Consider the following 23,622-nt stretch of genomic DNA (forward strand, 5'->3'; position numbering starts at 1 on the left):
GAATCACGTTAAATTAAAATTGTTCAACCAACGTATATTCTGAAATCTGATCGCACCGATTTAGTTGCCAGCCTGAGCGGCAAAGCGAATTATTTGCCAACCGAAAAAATTCCATATTTTCATGAACTTTGCCAAATGGATGATAAATATGTTGCAAATTATCGACTAAAGAGCAACCGGTCAGGTCAAACCGATCGGTCGATATCGCGTACCTCGAATGAATTAACGCTCAAGGTGGAAGAGGTTTAATAGATCGATTGTTAGAGTAATCCAGCATTGTATTTGCACTTGTTGTAGAAACGTAAAGTGTGATGTTAGGAACACGGCGGTGGTAAGATCTTGTTGGGAGTAAAGTATTTCATCCGTATATTCCGAAATCAATATCGAATTTTTCGCAATGATCTTCCAGTATTAGGTATATTAAATTCCATTGAATCCTTTACGTTATCTTTAAATTATTTATTATTATTGCGCTCACGTCCATGCTGTATATATACAACGTTTGATATTAGAAGCAAAAGTCAAACCTCACAATCAACTACATCACGTGTCATTAAAGAAAACGAAACATCGACTTCCACAGATTGCAATAAAAGGAAAAAAGAAAACTATCTGTGTGAAAACAGTGCGAATGAAATCAGAGCAACGATGTCAAAATTTCGTTTGTTGGTCGAAACATCGATTGGAATATGGATCGTTAAATGGCGATGAGGAATTGAAATCGTAGCAGCCTTTAAAATGACTGTGTTTTACAACGATGTCGATGACGCTTTCAATCCGTCGGACAAATATACGATGTTTCTCTATAAGCGTGACTAGAAACGGGAGCATCGATTCGCGTGTAATATTCACGCGTTATAATATCAACGAAATCACGTACCTACATTTAGGCGAACAATATTTCGTCGTTATGAGCTCCATTGATCCATTAGCCGCTTCAGTTTACCACGACGCTCAAATAGGAAAATAATGACTTGTATACTGTGTACAAGTATATAGTGTGTTAAAATGTCGTACAATTGCTTTATTTAGTGCCATAAAAGTAACACTGTCAACTGTTTGCATTCGAAATCGCTGACAAATTGACGAAAGTAACTGGTTGTAATTTCTGAACTGGATGCATCACGGATACTGTTCCGTATTTAAAGCAAAAGCAAATTAATTTTGAGCAAGTATTCTCGAAGTATAGAAAACTATGCTCGGGTTAACCACGTGGATTCTTCGGTACTTTTAAATGTTCAGAAAAGTGACAATACATTAGAACCTAGAATTATCTGTGACTAGACTGCGGATTTTTATGTATTTACGGGGTATTTGAATGTGCGAAATTGCGCGAAATGTACATAATATGAAAAAATGCAAATAATATCCGAAATACAGTGCTTTCTACGATACTTGGTAGGTAAAACTATTTTCCACTGAGATTCTACCTTTTTTAATTATATATTGAAAAGCATAAATTTATATAAAAATTCGTAGTCTACCTATGACATTATAAGATTAAAAGAAAAGAAGCATTTTTCGATTGTACATAACAAACAGTAAATTTTGTTATAACATAATAATATTATGTTATAATAATGTTATAATAAATGACTACGTTAGAATGAAATGTCGAAAGATTTATATACCTATTCTACTCGTCTAAAATAAAGAATATATCCCGCGCTCTGACGCTCAAACACGTATTTTCAAACTTTTTTTCGTATCAGACGTAAGATATTTTTCGAAAATAAATGAAACAACTAAAAACGACAGTATCACATTTGTTTTAACTTTAACGCGTCCAGCTGTCGTGAATACGAGACCAAACCAGGAATAACGTCTCCTGGGGACATAATTTTAAACCGTCACGCAGAAATTTTCTGCCCTTCTATAGAGCAATATTTTATAATCTGCAGTAGGACGAATCTGATCATCGATACGTCCAACACATTCGTTGCCATTTCGTTTACAACGAAAATACGATCATAAAGTAAAGATAGAGTGTAAAAGATTTTTACCAAAACCGGAGATACTTCGAAATTTTGAATTTTTGTTATCTTTTTTATACTGGATATCTAAAAGTCGCAGAAATTAAATGCTGCGATATTAAAATGCGAAATCTTTGCTATTTATCATGTACCGGTGTTTCTCCGAATTTTACGAAAGAATTTCGAACTTTTTCAATTCTGGTTTTCCGAGATGCTTCTAGAAAAGGAATACCCTGGAAGTGTCCATTTTTTCGGAGGGAAATAAACGCGGTCGCAAAATTTGTATCTTTCATTGTCTTTTTTTTTATTATGAATTATTGTTCTTATGTGAAAGGGAGGCAAGAAAGTGGTTGTAGAAAAATAACTTTTAAGAGCAAATGCAAATTGAGTTACTCTTCGGAAGTAAAATATTCAGTAGATAAAGTTACGTGAATTATTCGTAATAAGACTCGAAATTCCTAACTGCTCTGTACAGTGTTAAAATTACATGATATACCATTATGCAGACGACTCGTACGTTTCACATTGTTTCATAATCCGGAGAATATAATTGGACGTGAGAAGTAGCGTGCAGAGGTCACTTCTCCATTTAGAAACGGTATGATGTGCGATTAATTAATTCAATTAGCTTAAGCCGCGACACAAGCGTCAAGATAGAGGCCCGTTGCCGAAGATATACCAAAATGACTTTACAAATTTCTTATACGTTACCTGGTATTAGGTATTGTTGAGTACATTTTCATTCAGATAGTTATTTAAATGGAGAGTGACTTGTTATTTGAGGGTTTAAATAAAAAACATCAGAAATAAATTATTCGTTATTTGAACAAGGCTGAATATATTATTTAAAATAACGAAATTAATTATTATTCATAAACACAATTTTATTTTGTGCTCATTATTTCTTATTTACCGATCGTCCAGCACATTTATTTTTACACAAATATAACATTTCAATCAGAGGGATTACTGCAGATTGCAATCTGTAATGTTCACTTTCGAGTGATTTAATCGAATAGATTTAAAGGCAATTGCGTACTGCGATCTGTCTATTGAAAAATTACCATATTAAATTCACAAACTTTTTATTATACAGAATAAAACAGATAATGCAAAACTCGAAGCTATTTATTTATATGTTATCTATTTTCCAATTAAATTCAGAGAAAAGATAAAATTTCATTTGCGAGTAAGAAATAAGAAATAAATTATATTTGGCATTGTGCAAATGACTTTTATTTAAATAAGAAATTTAATTCCTATTCTCTATTAAAACATTATTTATTATTTAATAGATAAATACAATTTTGCCCAATACTAACGTTACCTTGTTATCGCGACAAATTGTCATCAAATTACTTCATTTCTGAAGCAAAATTTCTGAAATGGAAGTTTAATTGAATAATATTGTTTTAGTTGGTAATTTATAAAAAACCGCACTTTTTTCACGATCATTTCACATTTACATTTACACGTAATATCGTATAAAAATAATAAGTCAGCAGTATAAAATTAATTATTAAAATTTTGTATCATATATTCCACAAGAGATATAATACAAAAAAGATTAAAATTTTATATTAATTAACGCTTAATTAATTATTATTGTGGCATCGATATTTTAGATAGTCTCCGATGCTCGTTAATGTATTTTGATGTTAGTCGACCAAGAGGTTTAACCGCAATACAAGTAGATAATAACCAATGGGACTGTAATTAAATCCAGTAATCGGATTTGTAGACGATATATCAATAAATGCAGAATGGCCGTAGTAAGTCACTACACGATTGTTAATAGTAGAATGCTTGAATCGTTTTACGAGCTATATAGGTACGATTGTTTATGAAATACGAAATGTAATATACATGTACATCGAATTCGATACTGTTCTTACAAATTTTATTATATATCTGTATGTTATCTCAATATTTATTTCTATTATCCTTTTTCACTTTATTGAAGATGCAAATGCTATACGTACAAACACGAATGACAATGTGATTTATAAGGATTTGTTATTGCTTCGCATTTCATTTTGTATTTAAGTACATCTTAGTGGTAAAACACATTCTAGACCGCATCTCTGTAACAATTATTACAACAATTTCTCCAATTGAACATGATACATCTTATCAACGTATAAATTAATATAAATGAACATCATCACGAAGCTTTAAAATTAACTGTCTAAAGTCACGTAATTTTTTTTTTTTTTTTTTAAATAGACAGAGTATTCAATTCTCACAGAGAATTCCTAGAAATTATGATGTTTTATTTCAGTTTAAAATATATCTTCGTTTGATCTAGAATTCTTTCTTAGTCGAGTCTATCGCGTAGATTCAATGTATTTTAATGTCTTTTTAGTTTTCGAAGATGATCTGATTTGTTAAGAAGCTGGCTGATTAGAGGATTGGTACTGAAATTTCTTCTTTGATTGTTGTTATTTCTAAATCCTTATGCGTGGTTTCGTTGATTACGTATCAACAGGCATCACCTGTTGTGCTAGGTCGACTGCGAATGTTTGTGCATTTTTAGATAATTTAAGACTAAAAATGTACAAAATGCATATAGTATACAAAAATATATACAATATCGAAAGTAGCGCTCTTACTATGACATTTAGTGGACGAAACAAATTTCTATTTAGATTTCATTCCTCCAATTATTATGGTGAAAATATAAAATTGCACAAACCTCCGCAGTGTATAATAAATAAGCCTTAGTGTCTCAAACTAAAATCGTCGAAGGGTCTCAACGTCAGAGATGCTGACTCTGTCTCACAGTCGAATCCTACAAGTCCATGCACGTTTTAGTATGACAGTATACGTGTAAGACAAACTTAGACTTATACGTTTACCTTCGAGCCGATAGAACCGCTGTATTCTTCCTCTCAATCGCACGAAATCGAAAGAAAAATCACAATCATTTACTACGAAAGTGAATGAAAGAGAAAAGATAAAAAGATGAGAAAGAGGAATGTTATAGCCTACAACTCACTCTCTACCCAAAAAGAGACATCAATCCCCAATCTCGTATGCCTTTCCCAACACACGTTCGACGGCTGGATGAAACGACCCGAAATTCCCTCACGATCCAGCCACTACGTGCATCGTCGTTAATTAACCATCGAAACGATCGACGAGGCTCGCTAATCCCGCGAAAGAAAATGACGCCTCGATCGGTCGTTTATGTAGGAAGATCATGAGATTCTCGTTTCGCGGAGGGGAAAACAGGAAATGAATAAAACATAGGATATTAGTCGACGATCAATTCGTTGGTAGATTATACCGTTTCCAGCCATTTCCACGGCGTAATGGCGTCGGAACGACGCGAAGCTATTGGAATGTTGGCGTTGTAAGAGCGGCATTCGCGGTGGCCCGTTAGCAGGCATTAGTATCGCGGCATCGGATGCTAATCGATGAAAACAACGCGAACGACAGGGGAGGTTGGCCGTGGCAGCGGTGGAAACGGCGCTGTTTAACTTTCCCGATTGCCTAATAATTTAACGCTGGGCAACGGGCGAATGCGATGCAATTTGCTCGACACACTGAATGAAATTAACAGTAGTCGCAGTTGAGCAAATCGGCTCGCGTACGAACGTTCCGTTCTGTAATGACGCGGACTTGGCTGCGATTGTGTTATACGCGAGTGTATGCGTGTGTGTATTGTTCGCGCAACGAACAGTCGATTCGATGCGGCTAGCGTTAACAATCGAATCCCACGATCGATTAACGCTTTTCATCGCGAAGAAGCTCACGTAAACGTATCGTTCGCCGATTGAATGGAACATCGTTGCTCTCTTTGGGCCGTGAAGATGCATGTTAAAGTGATTCTCAGTGAAAGTGATAGATATTGCATTGTGTGACTTTCAAGTAATCTTTCTGTGAATGGTTTCAGATTGTTTGCAGGTGTTTGAAAGCTTCCCTTCAGCGCTTTTTATTGCACCGAATCAAACGTATCTCCATTTGTTGCCAATCAAATTTGTTACAAATATCTTTCTGGTAAACTGAAAACAAATTCCAAGTAATTCAAATATCGTAGGGCCTGATTTATGGACCACCCTGTATACCTACGTGTAACATGTTCCAATCGAGTTGAAAGTTACGCGCGTTCAACGATATACGAGATCATACTTCTAACAAACATCTAATTTAACTTATAGTTTTTAAGAGATACGAGTAATGCATCTGCTGAACAATTGATAATATTCTGACGTTACCTATCGAACAATTTATTTATTATAAATTCACGCTATTTTTTAACAGGAAATACGTAGGGCAGAAGAAAGCAGATAATATAACGAGAATTTGATAATATTTGTTAAGATCGCGGTGTGTAGTTATTGCTATAGTTATAAAAGCAAAGCTATAGTTATTGCTGACGATATTCCATGAGGGTGATAAGGCTTTGGTCCCGTCATGGAAACTACGATATTGACATTGAAGATGAATCGCCGTATTTTCGCCCTATTCTCAACGTTACGGTGATACCGTCTTTTCAGCTTTAGCTCGGATGCACTTTATATTTCGACTTTCCTTTATGCTTGGATCAGAGCAGACGCGTCGTATGTCAGCCTGCTTTGTCCTTAAACTGACAGCCCCTTCAGGATAATCCGAACAAAATTGAATGAACGAAATTAAAATGTAGTTTATCTTGGAGAATATGCAAGTATTTTTCCTGTCTATGTAATTACAGAAGTATACTTTGAAGGAGGTTTTATCATAACCGATTCCCTTGATCTTCGGAGAAATTTTAAAAAATTGTAACGTATAAGGAACGTATAAAAATCTTTAACAAGTAGCCTAAGTGGAATTTAGTGAAATGTAAATTTCACTGTAGCGACACAATTTTCTATGATGTTCATATTAGAAATGGTTAGAAAAATTGTAATATGCTCTGCTAGAAAGAAAGTGTACTTGGTTATCTTTTCTTTTTCATATAAAGACGTAGGATACTTTAATACGAATTTTAACGTCATAATTCAAAAATCATAAATTCACGAGTAAGATCGATCTAAAATATTAGATACCTATTTTTTGAAATAATTTTTCGTTAAATGCGTAACATCCATTTCGTCGTTTTATGGATTTTATGCATGACGTAATAAATAATAATATTTATACCGTATAGTTAATCAAATATAGTAAGTCATCTTATTGTATTTATAAGTATACAAACGAATTCTCTTTGTATATAACAAACATTAAATATTAAAAATTCTGAATCTATTCATCTCGAACGAAAACGTGTCACATATTCGCTTACGAATTTGATGAGCCAGTTGAGTCGTTAATTGTAATTCCGAAACATGCTGGTTAATGTTTAAGAGATGGATGCAGCAATTCACGATCACCTAACATAAAATCAGAGTCTGCGATCTATCTAATTTATTTACACAATTTATGAGGTTCGAAACTTAAACCCTGCTAGACTTTTAAGTGGGGTAGTTCCGGAGTCCATAATACCCCATAGAAAGTCAACGAGCCCCAAGCGAATCCTCGTTGGTCGAATCGCAATCGCAGTGAAATATATATAGTCTTGCTGAAAACTCCATTCACGTTCCAACTTTGAGAGTTCTATTTGATGGGAAATATATTTCAGATTTTTGTCAATTTCCGTTTAGATCGATAGATATTTTTACATACGATATTGGCTAATCGTACATTTTAATAATAATTTAGTTTCTCTTCGATTTGATTTATTCCCTTGTACTTACTTGTTTCCTTTAACAAAGAAACTGTTTTGTTCTTTGATTTATTCTCTTTTACTTGGTTTCAATTAAAGTCTGGAAATGTATGTAAAAATTTGTAAGACGTTTATTGAAGCGGTGCTTAAGTCAAGATCTCGCTAAATATCGAGGTTTATTAACGTAATTGATAAATAACTTTGAATAATCTTGCGTAGTGTCTGCTTGCGGTAAATATCTCGTAATTTCTACACGTATTAGGTCGTCCAAAAAGTGTCTTTCTTTTACAGACACGTCTTCTACTACGATGCATCTTTATACAAACATGAAACCTAATCTGTCGAACGTTGTGATCTTTATTTTGATAGAACAAAATATACGTAATTCGATAAAATAATATAAAACAGAAAATGTTGTACAGCCATTATTTCCTTATAAAACGAAAGAAACTTTTCGACCTACTATTATTAGATTCGTTTTAAACGACCTATCATGTCGTATGCCATACAAAGAACAGTAATATATTAAGAAAAATTTTCTAATTTTACTTAAATACTTTCGCGTCACACGCTGCAGGTATAATTGAGATACTCAAAGAGAAATATCATTTGGGGAAAAGCTTGGATGTTAAAAATCTTGTGAAAGAAGAAAGCTCATAACGAACCTCATTTTACATTCGCTTTATTCTGATGTTCGAGGACTACTAATGCGACATCGTACATCTGAGTAATTTTCATACAGTCTGCTCTTTTAATGCAGAAAGTGGCTGTACTTCATCATCGGTTAAATATTATTTCATAAAGGTACAGGAGAAATCGGTTGAAAGTGAAATACGAAGGAACATTCTGCAACTCGAATTGGACATATTTTCGATCCATTTACGATTCTGTAATTCGAACTAGCTGAGAAACATCGCCATCATAACGGCAGCCTAATTAATAATCGAACGATGTAACGCAAACATTCGCGTTTTTTCCCAAAGTGCTTTCAGCGCGTCGCGTTGCGTCGCGTCGCGTCGCACAAAGCCATTATCGAGCAAAGCGTTGTAAAAACTTCGATAGAGTCGGCTGGATCGATTGCTCGCACGAACGACGAATAATTGACGCGCCAAGTTAAACAGAGGGAGGTTTAGAAACGCCGAAAGTACGATTGCTGGCACGCGAGCATTTGTTTCATGTTCGTGACGAAAGTATTTAATTAGTCTTCAATGCAAACTAATGTAATCTTCGCGAATAAATGCGAGAAAAATTCGAACGTAAAGTTGTTCCATCGAAAACTTTTCATTCTTAAAATTTAAATAGCATTGTCATACAAGTAAGAAATATTCGGTTATTTCGATACGAGTTCATGACTCGTGTAATCTTGTTATAAGAAGAGAAAATGCAGGAGAAATTATCAATCCCGTGTCAAACTGATCTTTTTTCTTTCACTTTTAGGATGCCAATCACACTGTTTTTGCTTTTGAAGTTTAAACTTTTGAAATTTAGTTTAATGGAATTGTTTCGTTCACTCGCGGAGAGACGCGATCGCGAGGAAGCACGTCAACGGGAGTCGTAAATTCCCGTTACGATTAGACAATCGACGCCGCGAAATGATCGATCCCCTATTTCGGTTAGGATAATAGAGGTAGTTAAATTGAATATGACACTGATATAATAAATTATAAGTTACAGTTTATTCCAACAAATTTGTAATGAATATAGTTACACTGGTGCTTATGTATAAGTAAAGTAGGTGACTGATCTAAAGGTGGAAACCCGGTCAAAGGAGTTGATCGTTCGAAAGATGCAAAATCAGTGCCGTTCGGTGACGATGCTGTGGCGGAGGAAAGCTAGGGATGGGTGTGTCTAGCGCATGGATCCATCGAATTTGTTGATGACAATTTTGGCTAGGAAAGCGAGGGCAATAGACGTTGCTTCTGATTGGATAATAGACGGCTGGTGGACTAGGAAGGGTCTTAGCCACCCTCGAGAGAAAGTCGCTAACGGAAGATGCTGAACGTGAGAGAAACTAACTTTCCCGAATCTTGCGGTAGTAAACAATAAACTGTTAGAAAACGAATTACTAAAGAGATGTTTGTTCGATCTGAAGGACCTTAGTTAGAATTTCCTAAGATTTATGATAGATCCTTAAGGCTGTTGAAGGTATGCCGTGAGGATGTGCAGACATCTAGTTACCATCCTGCCCGCGACGTGTGACAGAGGAAGAAAATCGGCCGATGTAACAGGAAGAAAATTGAAGATGATTTTCAATTACGAAAATGTGACAATCTAATGAAATTACGAACGATTTCAGAAAAGGACTCGTCAATTGTGAATCGGATGAGGTGAAGCGTCAAATTAGTTGCGTACAAAAATTATCGGAGGAATTGGACAGTTAAAATATAGAATTGTGTAGATAATTGGTGAAAAAGAAATATCGATATAACCGATGAAACGTGCACTAGAAATTTTCTTGAAAAATTGTCAGTTGATAGAGATGAAGCGAAATTGACTAGGTTAACTGGCTTTTAACTTTCGAATATTTCTCTCACACTGTGCATCGACGAAACAGTATTTATAAATTTATTTGATCACATTCGCCAGTGTGACGTTTAAACTGTTCTTCAGAACGACATCGAGCGATCGATTTTTATTGGAAAAGTAAATTTGAAAACATTACGCATAGTATAAGATGTAGAAGAAACATATAAATCGTCGCAATAATTACGAAAATTCGGTTCTCATTCGCCACGCTTATTCCATGTTAGAAACATCTCTGAACTCTAGAATTTGACAAATGAAAGTTTTAGGAAACGAACGACTAACGTAGTTTGCAGCTTTAATACTCATTCGCTGGGAATTGCTCTTCGCGACAAATAAATTCGTTCCGTCGAAGGGTATATCGCGGAAGATTTGTAGACGAACGTTCGTCCCTTTTTAATCACGATGAAACACGCCGCGCTCTGCCATCTTCTTCTTCTACTTCTTCTTCTTCTTCTTCTTCTTTGCCCCTGCTCCTTCTTCTTATCCTATGAAACGATTCGAATCTGACCGAACGAAAGAGCGAAAGAGCAAGATAAAAGCGAAAAGAATTTCAACTATTAAATTATAGAAAATTACGCTTCCCTGGACGTCGCGATGTCGGACCCTGCTTTTTCTTCCAGTCGTTTCTCTAGCGCCAATCCTTTAACCCTCCGTTTCTCCTTTTATTACCTTTGATTCCGGACCAACTCCACCCCTTCCCGCAGGGGGTTATAATTGCGAACGGGGACCAAAGCGATCGTTACCCCCTTCCTATCCCCCCTCCAGCCCTCCATTCCTTCGACAACCGCTTTGTTATGATCGGTCCAAGTTATAGTTCCCTTCGTCGGCGCGTTTCTCGATCAGGAATAACTGACCACCGCGTATTTTTCGTTTTATCTTCACCTGCCGACGCTCGTCGGAGGCTAAATTTATTTTCTTGTTGCTTCCATTCGATCGTGATTTTAACTGGTACCATTAAGTGGCAGTTATCGTGCTGCTCTGATTTATACTTGGAAATTAGTTTTTCTCTTTTTTCAAATGTAGCTATTAGCTTCTTAATGAATTCTTAATGAACGTACAGGATTCGTTTCTTTGGCAAAGTGAATTTAATTCGTCGAAGGGTTCAGATTGGACCCACTGATTGAAACTGGATATTTGTAAAGTTTGATATACTTGGATGAAAGTTAGCTGGACAGTGTCATTCGGTGTTGAGTGATCGCAGAAAGAGATTAGTTATTTTTTTTTTTTTGTTTTTGTAATAAAACGGAGTAATGTTTTTCCAGTCGCTGCTCCTTCTCCAATCATCTCTATTTTGTCATATTGTCATTAAGAGGAGAAAAGTGCAAGTAGTAAGATATTGCTGAGACAGTTGATCAAACTTTCGGTCGATTAAATATTAGGTCGTCCGAAAAGTTTCTTTCGTTTTACAAGGAAATAATAGACGCACAATGTTTTTTGTTTTATATTAGTTTATTGAATTATGCACGAACATAATAATAGAAATATAACGAAATCATACCTAATTCAATGAAATAATATACAACAGAAATTGTCGTTCATCTATCATCACCTTATGAAACGAAAGAAACTTTTCGGACAACCTAATGGTTGATGAAACGTAAATACGCGTACGATGTTACATTATCAAAATGTTTCTTACAATTTTGACATTGAACATTGAACATCCATCAATCCTTTCGTATTATCCGATCATTCTAACGCTGTACCTCTAACTGAATCATTACGATATTATATCACAATTATTATACTACGAAAAGACGAAAAGGTAACAGAAAAATAATCGTAGAATTCATAAATCAGAGTAAACATGATTTACTGATTTACTTCTGGATCATGCGCATGCTTCTTCGACAATCTGACATTTTTTCAACTGGTTAGAATTTTCATTTTGTAATCTCGTTGTATAAATATTCGAGCAACGAAGGAAATCGAAATTTTCATAATAACGAAATGTAGTGTGGCAGCAATCGATCAACAGTATCATCGGGCTGCTTGTTAAAACAACCCAGTCATCGGTGATTGGGATATCAAAGCAATTATTCAAATCGCGCGTTAATATCAACGTTGGCCCCTAATATTCTCGTTAATATTAACGCATCGAACTAATTATAGCGGGCCACGTCGTGGCGATCAATTCATTTTCCCTAATCGCGTTAGATCGGCAGAAACATTATACGAAATGAGTCGGAACCAGACGCAAGACAGACGTTGAATATCAAAATGCAAGTTCGTGTAATTAGTCGATCCGCGGCGTGCTCTCCCGCTTTGCGTTTCACTCGAATTCGTTCTTTATTGTTCAATCGCGTGTGTCGCTTGACTAATGATTCGTTGCAATTCGGCTAATTAGTTCGAATTTGCTGTCAACGAGGATAGAACAGTAACAATTTACGCGTAATCGCATCGCATACTTCGATAGATGACGAAGCAACTTTTCTAAACTGTCTCTTTCTGATCGTTAAACTGCGGTCCCTTACGCAATTTTATATTTTTATGAATGTAAATAAAGAAAGAGAATCTAAATGTTCTTTAGTCATGAAACTTCACTTTCCAAGCAAATCTTTCATTTTACGTACAATTTATCCGCGAAAATAACTCAGGATCGCGAAATATCAAACGTATACGGTGGATAAGAAAAATGTGGCAAAAATTATACAATAAATTTAAAGCCAAACACGAAAGTCCTCGATGAAAATTTATGTACAGTGATTTGCATTAATATTCCGATGTTTCAAGAATTTTCAACATGATTTATCTCATTCTTTCTTTGTTAGCAAAAGAACGTATATTAAATAAATAGAATATATGTTTCCATCGTATAATATACGCTTGCATGTTTAATTCTTAAGTATATTTCTCTATATTCAACAACGATATTTGTTTCAATTTATTAAAAAAACAGGCAGCTAGTTAACTATTATAAACAAACGCGTACAACAATAGCGTCTGGCACATGACAATGTCCGGATATTAATAGGGATCGCTGTATTTACATCAAAATTTCACCGCAACGCTCGTTTATTTCTGTCCGAAACTTTTTCAATTTTCATTTTCTCGTCAACGATGTTTTCAACGATGAATATTTTCTTCATTCGCAGAGCACACCTGCAAGGACTTCCGATGCACCCAGAACGAATTCTGCATCGAGACGGACCTCCTTTGTGACGGCGTGAATCATTGCGGCGATGGCTCCGATGAGGCTATCTCCACCCTCTGTGCCAGTAAGTTCTAATTACCAGCGATTCATTCTAGAGACCCTCCCCAGCCCAGCGGCAAACTGCGGCTCTTTCATATTTCAAATGAAATACGCCAGCGGCAAATTGATTTGTAATCGAACCGCGATCGGGCGCGGCGACGAGGAAACGCCGAATTCTTCCCCGAAATGCTCAAATTAAATTTCCACTGGTATCTTTCTTAACACTGTAACGATCGGCGACGCCACAATGGCATCTTGTGATTTTCAGCGATTATTCGCGTTTTGTAAATTCTTCGCAGAATTATCGGCTCTTGGTGCAAGTCGCTCAAATTACGAAAGTTGTCGTCGTCGTTACAATGTTATTCGGATTCGTAAACTCGAATTTTCCATACACATGATATTAGGTTTTCTTTTTACTTTCAAACGAAATCTAAGAACGTGGCAGTGTAGTTTTCAGGCAGAAACTTGTACAGAGTGCATATGGCTATCGCGAAAATATTATAAATAATATTTACAATAGCACGAATATATTTGTTTCGTCGTAGACAAGTTTAATGATCACGAACTTGCATGTTAGATGGAACTACGAATAAGATGATATCACGTTGAAGGTTTTCTTAATTGCAATTGATTTTTGGTCTGTACGATCGTCGTAGTAATATCCAGAATAAACTGATAATTTGTTGTGGTTCCGTACAACGGGAATTTCAAAGAAAAACAAAATATAGGAAAACGATAAAACAGCGAATAGTCCAGGTCAGCGTTCGCCTTTTCACGGCAAGCATTTTAATCAATTTCTGTTCCCGTCAATCGACGGCATTTCATTCCTTTTGTGTGGCAAATCAATTTTAACATGAACCCTATCGATTATGGTTCACGTTTCAGACGATTGATTGAAACAGCCTCGTGTTAATCCTACAGTCGAGTGGTAGTTTATTCGAAAGTATTAAAGGAATTTAATACGCAAGTTAATTATTTTATGTTGATTAAGTATTACAACAGTAAGTGTTATTCGTATTATTTTCAGAGGAAAATTCTATGTTCGATTATTATTATTAGCTAGATCTGTCGAATCATTTTTATTTGGCGAATAAAATCGATTCTTCTTTGACATACTCAATATTTTTCTTATTCGTTATATTACAAAAATTCCATCTATTCGAATATTTCGTTACGGAGCGTAGAACGTCAGTGTGGTTTTACGTAAAATTTCTTTTTTTTTTCTTTTTATCGTTTTCGCGATGGTAATAGCATGTCGCTCGATTCCTAATGATAAAAGGTATACAGGACACGCTATCGATCTCTCGATTCAACGAAACTGCGTGTACTTTTCGTTGTCAGAGGGCGGTTTCTCTGCCGGCTGTTCTCTTGAACACATTGTACAACGCCCAAGGGAATTAATTCTCTTCCGTTGTCAGTTGACTTGGCACCTGGCAGCAAGATGAACTGCCATTGCTGTTTTAATCGAGAAAAGGGAACATCTCCGCGCGTAAATGGCTATTTTGATGGTGAACTTGATGTTTGAAAATTAAAAGAATGAAAAATTTGAATATTCCTCTGTAGATACGTTACAAACTATACAGTAGACACTTTCGTCTTTTATCAGTTGTTCGCTAAGATACCGGTGCTTACGGATTTTTATTGTAATAGTAATAAAAAACAATAAGGAAGGTCGAATTTTAGAATTTTCTTTTTAATATCATCTTACAGAACAGCAATTGAATGGAAGATGAAGTTACACTAAGGAGAAAATATATCGTTAGGAATTGTACGAAATAAATTGTGTTTTTACTCAGTTAGGTGAATACTACATTCTTTTTGCAGAAATTACGTACTTTAACATACTCTATTATGTTACTGATTATTTTTCACACGTTTTCATTTTTATATAAATAGCTTAGATATATATATATATATGTTTATAGATCATTTAGAATTATTATATGAAACATAGAGAATTATCACAAAATTAATTGGAAATAATATTTCCATGGCTGATCATATGAAATAAAAACGATACAGTAATCTATCTTTAATTCACCATTGTATACAGGGTGTCCTAAAATCTTGGGGACAAACTTTAGGAGCGTATACTCATCAAAACAAACAAAAAAGTCTTAACAAACATGGCTCGAAGAAGCATTTGTTTCAGATTTACGTTTGCTGCTTCAAGTCTCTAAGACAATATTTAAACACAAGGATTCCCTGAACGTGGATTGGACGTGCTTGGCCTGTGACATGGCAGCCTCGTTCACCCGATTTAAATCCCTTGTACTTCTATCTGTGATAGAACCCAGTTGCTTTGTCAAATTAGTCGTTACAACGTGTCAAAAACTGTTGCCAAGAAGTAAAAGAAATTCCGGCATTTTGTTAGTTTTTATTATATCGTTTTTGATACCGTTGGAATATGTGTTACGTTCTGAAGAAACGTATCCAAGTGTGCATGTTGAAATGCGTGCGTCTATTGAAAAATACACAAACATTCATTTCAACATTTTTCGAAATTCAACCCTCATGAAATCGAATAAGAAGTATGTTTCATTTTTTTCAAACGACAACCGTATCTTTGTATCCACTAAAATTTCACACTCGAGATTCGGCATATAAATTTCTCATTAAAAATAGACAAACACGCGTTTGAGCGTTTTTCGAAATTCAGCTTCTGGACGATGCTCAAACAGAGGAAAATAAACATAAATTCGAACACTGCGCGGGCGAAGCCACGGATGGTCAGCTAGTTAGAAACAAATTTGTCAGTGGATTATGTTGTGCAATTTCGTAGTAAACAACATCGGTTTCTCTTTTCTGTATTTCAGACACCGAGGCATCGACGATCCTGGGCATGCAGACGATCTGGTTTGTGGTCGCGCTCGTTTTTCTGATCCTGATCGTGGCAGGCCTGGTCACAACGGCGGTCCTCTGCTTCTGCAGCCAACGCGCTGCAACCCCGAGGCATCCCCATAACGCGCACAACGCCCAGACTCATCCTCCAGTCAGCTTCCCATGTGAGTCACAAAAAGCACACTCGTTCGCGTCTCCACGCGGCCCATTCTCCTTCTTGTGTCGTTGCTTGGTCGTTGCTTGGTCGTTGCTCGATGTGCATTCGCCCTTCCGTTCGACCATCAGGCAGTCCGCTGGATTATTCACCCTCTACCCTTTCATTCTCAGTTTTTCGTCCCTTCGACAATGAAATTCTCTGCGTTTCACGAGTCGTGCGGGAAAGTCGTCGAGAAGAGAGGGTTGGGCAAGCTCCAAAACGATTTCCCTCGATCCTCTAAACTACAAGAGAATTGAAAACGCAGGTGGCGGAGGCCAGGCTTTCGTGTATTTTCTTTTTTCGAGGTTTTTCGTTCCAGTTCGTTTGCGTTTGTTAGAGAAGCAAGAAAATCGCGAGTTGCTGGTGGGTAAATCGAGATGCCTTTTATCTAAGGAATTGCAGATCGCGCGGAGAAAATTGAGTAAGGTGAACTCAGCGAAAATGTAGATAAAGAATACGAGATTTGATATGGTTATGAGCAAATTGATTTTTAAAGGGGACGAGTAGCAAATGTACAACTTAAGAGGATAAATTGTTTTCAGTTGGTTTTTAGTTTTCTTCTCGTTGAAATTAAACAACGTGGTTACTCTATGATTTAGCAAACGGTTGCCTTTGTTTTGTTCACGCTGAGTAACCATTTTTATACCTTTCATGTTGTTGCTGCTGTTTTGAAGGATCTATAAAGAATCAGATTTGATAAATTGCCTGGTAGTTGGGAGTCGTGTGAAAGAAAAGCCATACATTACTCCTCGACAAAAATACCACGACGTTTCTTAACCATCTATTACGCTATACATATAGCTTGCAAATTGCATACTAATGTCTCTATGTTTTTTAAACGTAATTTTATTTCCTTTCCATTGTGCCATTGTGCCTGGTACTTTGTTAGTCCATCATCCTAACTCCGCACGATTCACGTAAGTAGCATTGTTAATTCTCAAATTTTAGATCAAAATAGGAAACTAATAACTGCGAGAACAAATCTTGTCTCCTAAGTCGAGAAAATTTTGTTTATGGATGTGCAAACTTTTCAGAGAAAATCTGCTGAATTTTCTCGAACGAACTTGAACTTTGACAGACTTTTTGATATTTGCAAAAGTACATCAGTTCTTCTTTTACCAAATTTCCCTGCTGAAGAAAAATCAAGAAATTATATTTTTATTTCATTGTGACGTACCATTCTAGTTTTATTTTTTATAATAATTGGAAGTAAGAGGGAGAATGGAGCCACGTTCTAGGGTATTAATTTAATCTCTGACCGGTTGAGCGAGATTACGTTTAATTAGCTTCTAAGACATGCCTCGAGACGGGTCGAGCCAATAAATGAAGGATACACGGCCGCGTTTGTAGCTCGTAAACTGTGTATAATTCGACACGGTGAACGTGATGCAGAAATAGCATGCACAGTTTTAATGGTGCATCCCGTATTAATTCATCAAAGGGGCGACTAATTAGTTTGGCGCAAGATTAATTTATCAGGCACGAGGAGCTAAACTCGATGAAAGGTCACGCATGAAAGCTGTTCGTAATTCACGTGGAATATTTAATTTTTTCGATGAAAGGACTAAATTGAAAGGATCAAGGGAACCTATTATACATTTTGTTTCGGTAATTTATCTTGGGTGTGATTCCAAAATTAAATTACCTTCGAATCTAAAGTTATTATTAATTTACGGTATATTTGATATTGTGTGAATGAAAAATACGCTTTAACATCGATAATAAATAATAATATTTAATATTAAAGAATAAAGAGACTATTCATCATTTTTACATATATATTTTAATTTTCTGTTATTTATTCGATCAAGTTTTATTAATCGAATTTCTTTCACAGTATTATCGAAGAAACGAGAGTGTACAAATAATAATAGAGACAAAATGAAAAGCGATACTTTAGAATTGCTCTCCATAAATCAAATGTTCATCAAAGATGAATGCATGAACGCAACACAATGCTTGTCCTCATTAACGAGCCAAATGAAATATTTGTCTCTATGTTTTTTCTTCTTTCTATGCCTGTCACCGCGCTATAGTTTCAATTTTACGTATATGAATTTTATCTACGGTATTGTCTGACTTGGAAAGTGGCATTTGAGATCTCAAAATCACAATCACGAACGATAAGATACTAAATCTCTTCGAAACGTCAAACATAAATCGAGCGATGTATTTCTAATTGAAACGTCGAATCGTCTTAAACTGGTCTAATTACATCAAGGAAGTTAATCAATTTGCGCTTCTGAGAATTACATGGTCCCTTAGATCCCGTATAAGTTTGGTTGGTAGTTTCAGTTACATTTCCTTGTCTCTCCTAATTGTTTATTACCCGACTCCGCTTCTGCAGTCGTAGTATGCTTTAGAATTTAGTGCAACGGAGTTGGTAATGCAGTGCAGAAATTGGTGCACCTGAGGCTACACTACACAGCATTTAATAATAGGTTTCCTTGAGTTGAGAATACAGAACCGTCGTACGTATTAGATTAGGTTCTCGCGTTGTGTTTCATTGTTACTTCGAGAAAGTGCTTCATTTTCCCTGATAGGAACATCGCGATGGATTATTTTTCAGTTAACGTCGACTAAACTATTTTCCACATTCGTCTACACTTGCGTGCAATCTGCTGTTTAAAGCAAACACCTGCTGTATGTATGATTTATATTTCTTTATTCTACGGAAATATTATATTCGAAAGATTCGAATTTGTAGCTTACAACAAATAAAACAAATGTATATCTCAGGAGGAAAATGTAATTGTACAGAAACTTTCTCAGCAATTTTCGCTAGAATTTCCATTCTCCTATTTGAATTTCGTTTCAGAAAATTTCGAATCGCATCGACGTTCTTCGAAATCATAATAAGTCACATTTAATTTAAATATTACGTTCGATAACCAAACGATAAATTAGTCGGCGATCCACGAGAAAGCAGTTGAAGCGAAGCGAGAGTTACAGTCATCTCGGCGAGGAATAAATCTTTTCTTGACTTTGTAAAAGCGGTAATTTAAGAGGTTGCAGAGCTTCAGTTCTCCATTTACTTTGACTACGAATTCGCCAGAACGTGTATTTCATTTGGTAACACAGACGAACGCGAAACCGCCGCTGCTTCCTTGAAAATTTATCCTTACCGTTGCGTGCAAATACAAAGCAAACGAACGCCTGAGCGATAAATATGTTTGCAACCGATCATAAATTTGAACATTCACTCTCCGCGCTTTCTACCTTGTATTTTGATTATCTGCTTACTTTTTTCTTCCTCTGTTTCTTTCGCCCTCTCGTAATCTCTGTATTAACCTCGCGAGTTTCTTGGCGAAATTTATTATTTCTCGTATCCTTCGAACGGAAATTACAGCAGTGGGAAAAGCAACGTGTGCCGAGTAATATATTACGGGGACATATTTTATGGGTTCGTGTAAAATGGCTGGCGATACGTGTCTAATAGATTCCCGACGCGACAAAGCGTTCTTTATTTCGCTACTGGTGAAATACCAGGCGACTGGCAAATAATAGCAGTGGAATCACATGAAATTGATGCCACGCGGCTGTATTATTCGGAAGGTGGCCTCGTGACGCGCAATAAGAGAAAAATATTAGTAGCCGAGGGATAATGAAAGAATAAGCTGCAAAGAACTATTAGGTTGTCCGAAAAGTTTCTTTCGTTTTATAAGGAAATAACAGACGCACATTGTTTTTTGTTTCATATTAGTTTATTGAATTATGCACGAACGTAATAATAGAAATATAACGAAATGGATCATAACTAATCCAATAAAATAATATAAAACAGAAATTGTTGTTCATCTGTTATCATCTTATGAAACGAAAGAAACTTTTTTGGACAATCTAAAACTTACGAGTTTCAGCAGGAGCGGATAACGCGTCTGTGATTTTAATATCTTAGATATTTATTTAACGTGTAACGTGACAAAATCATCACGGTGAATGAAAATAACTTATGTATAATAAATTATATATAATTAATGCATATAAAGAACAATTCTGCGATAATTCTGTGTTTTGTATACTTTGTGTCCGGTGAAAGACATTTTAGTTAGAGGAAGCGTAAGTACGAAAAGGAAAATGTATCAATTTATTGCCGTTGTTATTGCTACACGATTTAAGTCGACTTGCTATGTTTGTTAAAACTGTAAAGACAACAGATGGTAGAATAAATGATGAAACGCACGGAATTCTGAATTATGTGTTGTATACGATGAACGTGGAAATTTTTGCCAGGACAATTGGAAAGAAAGGAATCTTTCCCTGCACGCAATATCCAACAGTAATCGTTTTAAACGATCTAGGAGCTAGGCGAGCAAATTTATTAAAGTCAGATATTTATATAGGTTGATTGTTGTAACTTTATTTTCTCTACGTTTTTACGATTGCAATACGTAATAGAAATATATAGCAGCGAAATAGTGAAGTACGAATGAAAGAAGTAAGATAAGAAAGTAGTAATAACATAAACTCGTATCATATTTTGAGCATGAAGTTTTACAAAAATTACGAAAGTATCAAGCTGATTCATCACATCGAACATCAATCAAAGGGGCAATTAAAGTCCCATTGTTCTACATCTTGCTGTGGTAGTTTTGACAACTTGCTATACTTTTATATACTTCGGATACTTTTCAAAAATAAAAAATGCTTGAAAGAAAATGTTTGAAGCAGATCAATCTTATGGAAGTCGATTTGATTTTTGAAAACTTTATTATTATTTCTGCATTCTCTTTTCTTAACTTAAATATACCTGATGTGTCAGATTTAATTCTGTTTTTATAAACTCGAAATGTATATCTATCGAAAAGCGTAGAAAACGAAGAAAAAAGATAATCAGATCGATAGTTAAATTAACGAAATTTCGTACAAAGTATTGTGATAACATGACTGTTTAATTCAATGGGAATATCGAATGCCAATATTCTATAATTTGGTGCATCGATTATCACAATTCTATTAATACAGTATCGATGTTGTTTTCATTGATACTGATTATAACGGACATGATTGTACCTAATTTTATCATGACATTGGAAACATATTACGCATAGCTATCGTAATCACATTTGATTGCCTATTGCTGTATTTATATGCATTAAACCATTGTTATGCGAACAGAGACTGCCTGATGGATTATAAATATTTCTGCATCCGCTAAGCTTTCGCTAATTTTATTCCCACTGCGCTCAAAATGTCATTATTGACGATATTGATATATTGTGTATCGCTAATTAACTTTACGCTTCGAATATCAGCAAAATGTTGAATGGTTTCTAACGAATACAACATAACGTTAAGAAGAATTTTAGACACTTTGAATACTATTGTTAATGACGTAAAATTATTTTCATAGTAAAATTACTAAAATATTTAATTTTCAAATGATCTACTACGGTTTTTAATAATATTCTACTCGTACAAAATTTATATATTTAATGTATTTTGTGAGAATATTATTAGTGTCACATAAGTAAATTAAGAATTATAATTAGAATTTAATATTGCTCGATATAAATTATCCCTAAAAGTCGTACTTTTGGAAGCAAATTGCATTTTGGGAAGTATTTATTATTGTCGGTTATTTGTTATTAAACTTATGATTCAAGAATTTAACTCTAAAGTCTTTAAACACATTTTGAGCATGAAATCTTCAAAACGCACTACCTTTCATAGACTTTTAATAATCTTTGAAATTATAAGTTACGATTCATGAGTTTTCTTTCAAGAACGTACCATCGTTCTTAGACTCGTCAATCGTTGCTTATATTTCTACATATTATTATTTTGTACGTATTGTGCATATATTTATATTAAACGTGCTGTGTTTCGTGAATTCGCAATAACCTGTCATAAATATTTTTCTGTGCTTCGTTGTTTTATTACAGTACAATGTATAACGTGTTAACGTTATACCTACACGGGTACAGTATGAAATATCGATATTTATATATTAGATTGTCCGAAAAGTTTCTTTCGTTTTATAAGACGATAATAGATGAACGACAGTTTCTGTTTTATATTATTTTATTGAATCAGGTAATCTCCTATTACGTTCGTGCATAATTCAATAAACTAATATAAATGTGTCTATTATTTCTTTATAAAACGAAAGAAACTTCTCGGACAACCTAATAATTATGTACAAAAGGTACGAAGTGGAAGAAAAGGAATTTGCATGATCACGAAAACTTACAGTCGAATAGATAAAGTAAAACAAAAGAGTATAAACGATCTTCCATCTATATAATCGAGATCAAATATACAAAATATATTGTATTCATTATTTTAGAAAACAGACCGATAAAATAAAGTTCAAAATACATGATTACGCTTGATATACGTAAATACATGTACGCGTCGACAGCGTTATTTTCTCATGAAATTCCACAATATGCGATCGAAACCATAGAAACGATACCATCGACCGTACGTTTGCAATTTTACAAAAAATTACACCGCCTTATAAATCTCATTGCCGCCTACTCTTTCTCTTTCTCTTTCTTCTTCTCTCCTTTTTATTCCAAACGCAATCGATTGAAATTGCAAATGGCGAGTGTCGGTGTTTCACGGAGTAAATAATCGGCGGTTATTACGGCGAAGCTGCGGCATGCATCATTTCGTAAACGGCGCGACATAACGGCCGAACTGGCCAGTGCATTTTAAGTTCGCGGCAATTAATAACGCATTGTCGTGTATTGTAATGCATATTGCACGGAGTTAAGCGTAACGTATGATCGACCGCAAATTCATTTTTCACTGTGATATGCGATCGCTCGAACACGTACACACGCGGAGGTGGGAATATCGTGACGGTAAATATTAACCGGTTATACGTATCGAGCGAGCAACCGGCATTAATTCGAAGATCGGTGCCTGTTGGCAAAGAGTTACGACGAAGTCGTGTGTATCCCGACGTTTGCGATTCGTTGCGCGAAAATCCATCGCGCCTGATCTATCGCTAGATAGGATTGCCGGTATCCATTAGAAGTTTCCGCAGTTAATTGCATAAATTTGAACTTGTTTAAATCCTTCGCCTCGAACGACGAGTTTGATTCAATATATTACAAAATAAAATATACAACGAACTAATGTGAATTGAATCGTACGTGAAGATTTCGAGGGACAATTCGAGGTTTCTTTGTAAGAAATGTTACAGCAGAATGAGATTCTTCGTATTTTATTATTCAGTCGTAAAACCAAAATACGT

At 35.3% G+C, this 23,622-nt stretch overlaps 1 protein-coding gene across 5 annotated transcripts in view; it reads left to right on the forward strand.

The window, feature by feature from the left end:
* The window catches only part of LOC139988417 (uncharacterized), a 288,130-nt gene that overhangs the window by 205,641 nt on the left and 58,867 nt on the right, over nucleotides 1-23,622 (forward strand). For all 5 annotated transcript variants that reach the window (XR_011800107.1, XM_072005836.1, XM_072005835.1 and 2 more), the window contains exons 4-5: nucleotides 13,281-13,403; nucleotides 16,195-16,383. Coding sequence is in view for 4 of the 5 variants with exons in the window: in XM_072005836.1 (XP_071861937.1) it covers nucleotides 13,281-13,403; nucleotides 16,195-16,383 (312 nt within the window). In the remaining variant the exon portion in view is untranslated. The remainder of the gene's footprint in view (nucleotides 1-13,280; nucleotides 13,404-16,194; nucleotides 16,384-23,622) is intronic.

Source organism: Bombus fervidus, chromosome 6, assembly GCF_041682495.2.
Source record: "Bombus fervidus isolate BK054 chromosome 6, iyBomFerv1, whole genome shotgun sequence".
NCBI classification, from domain to species: Eukaryota; Metazoa; Arthropoda; class Insecta; order Hymenoptera; family Apidae; genus Bombus; species Bombus fervidus.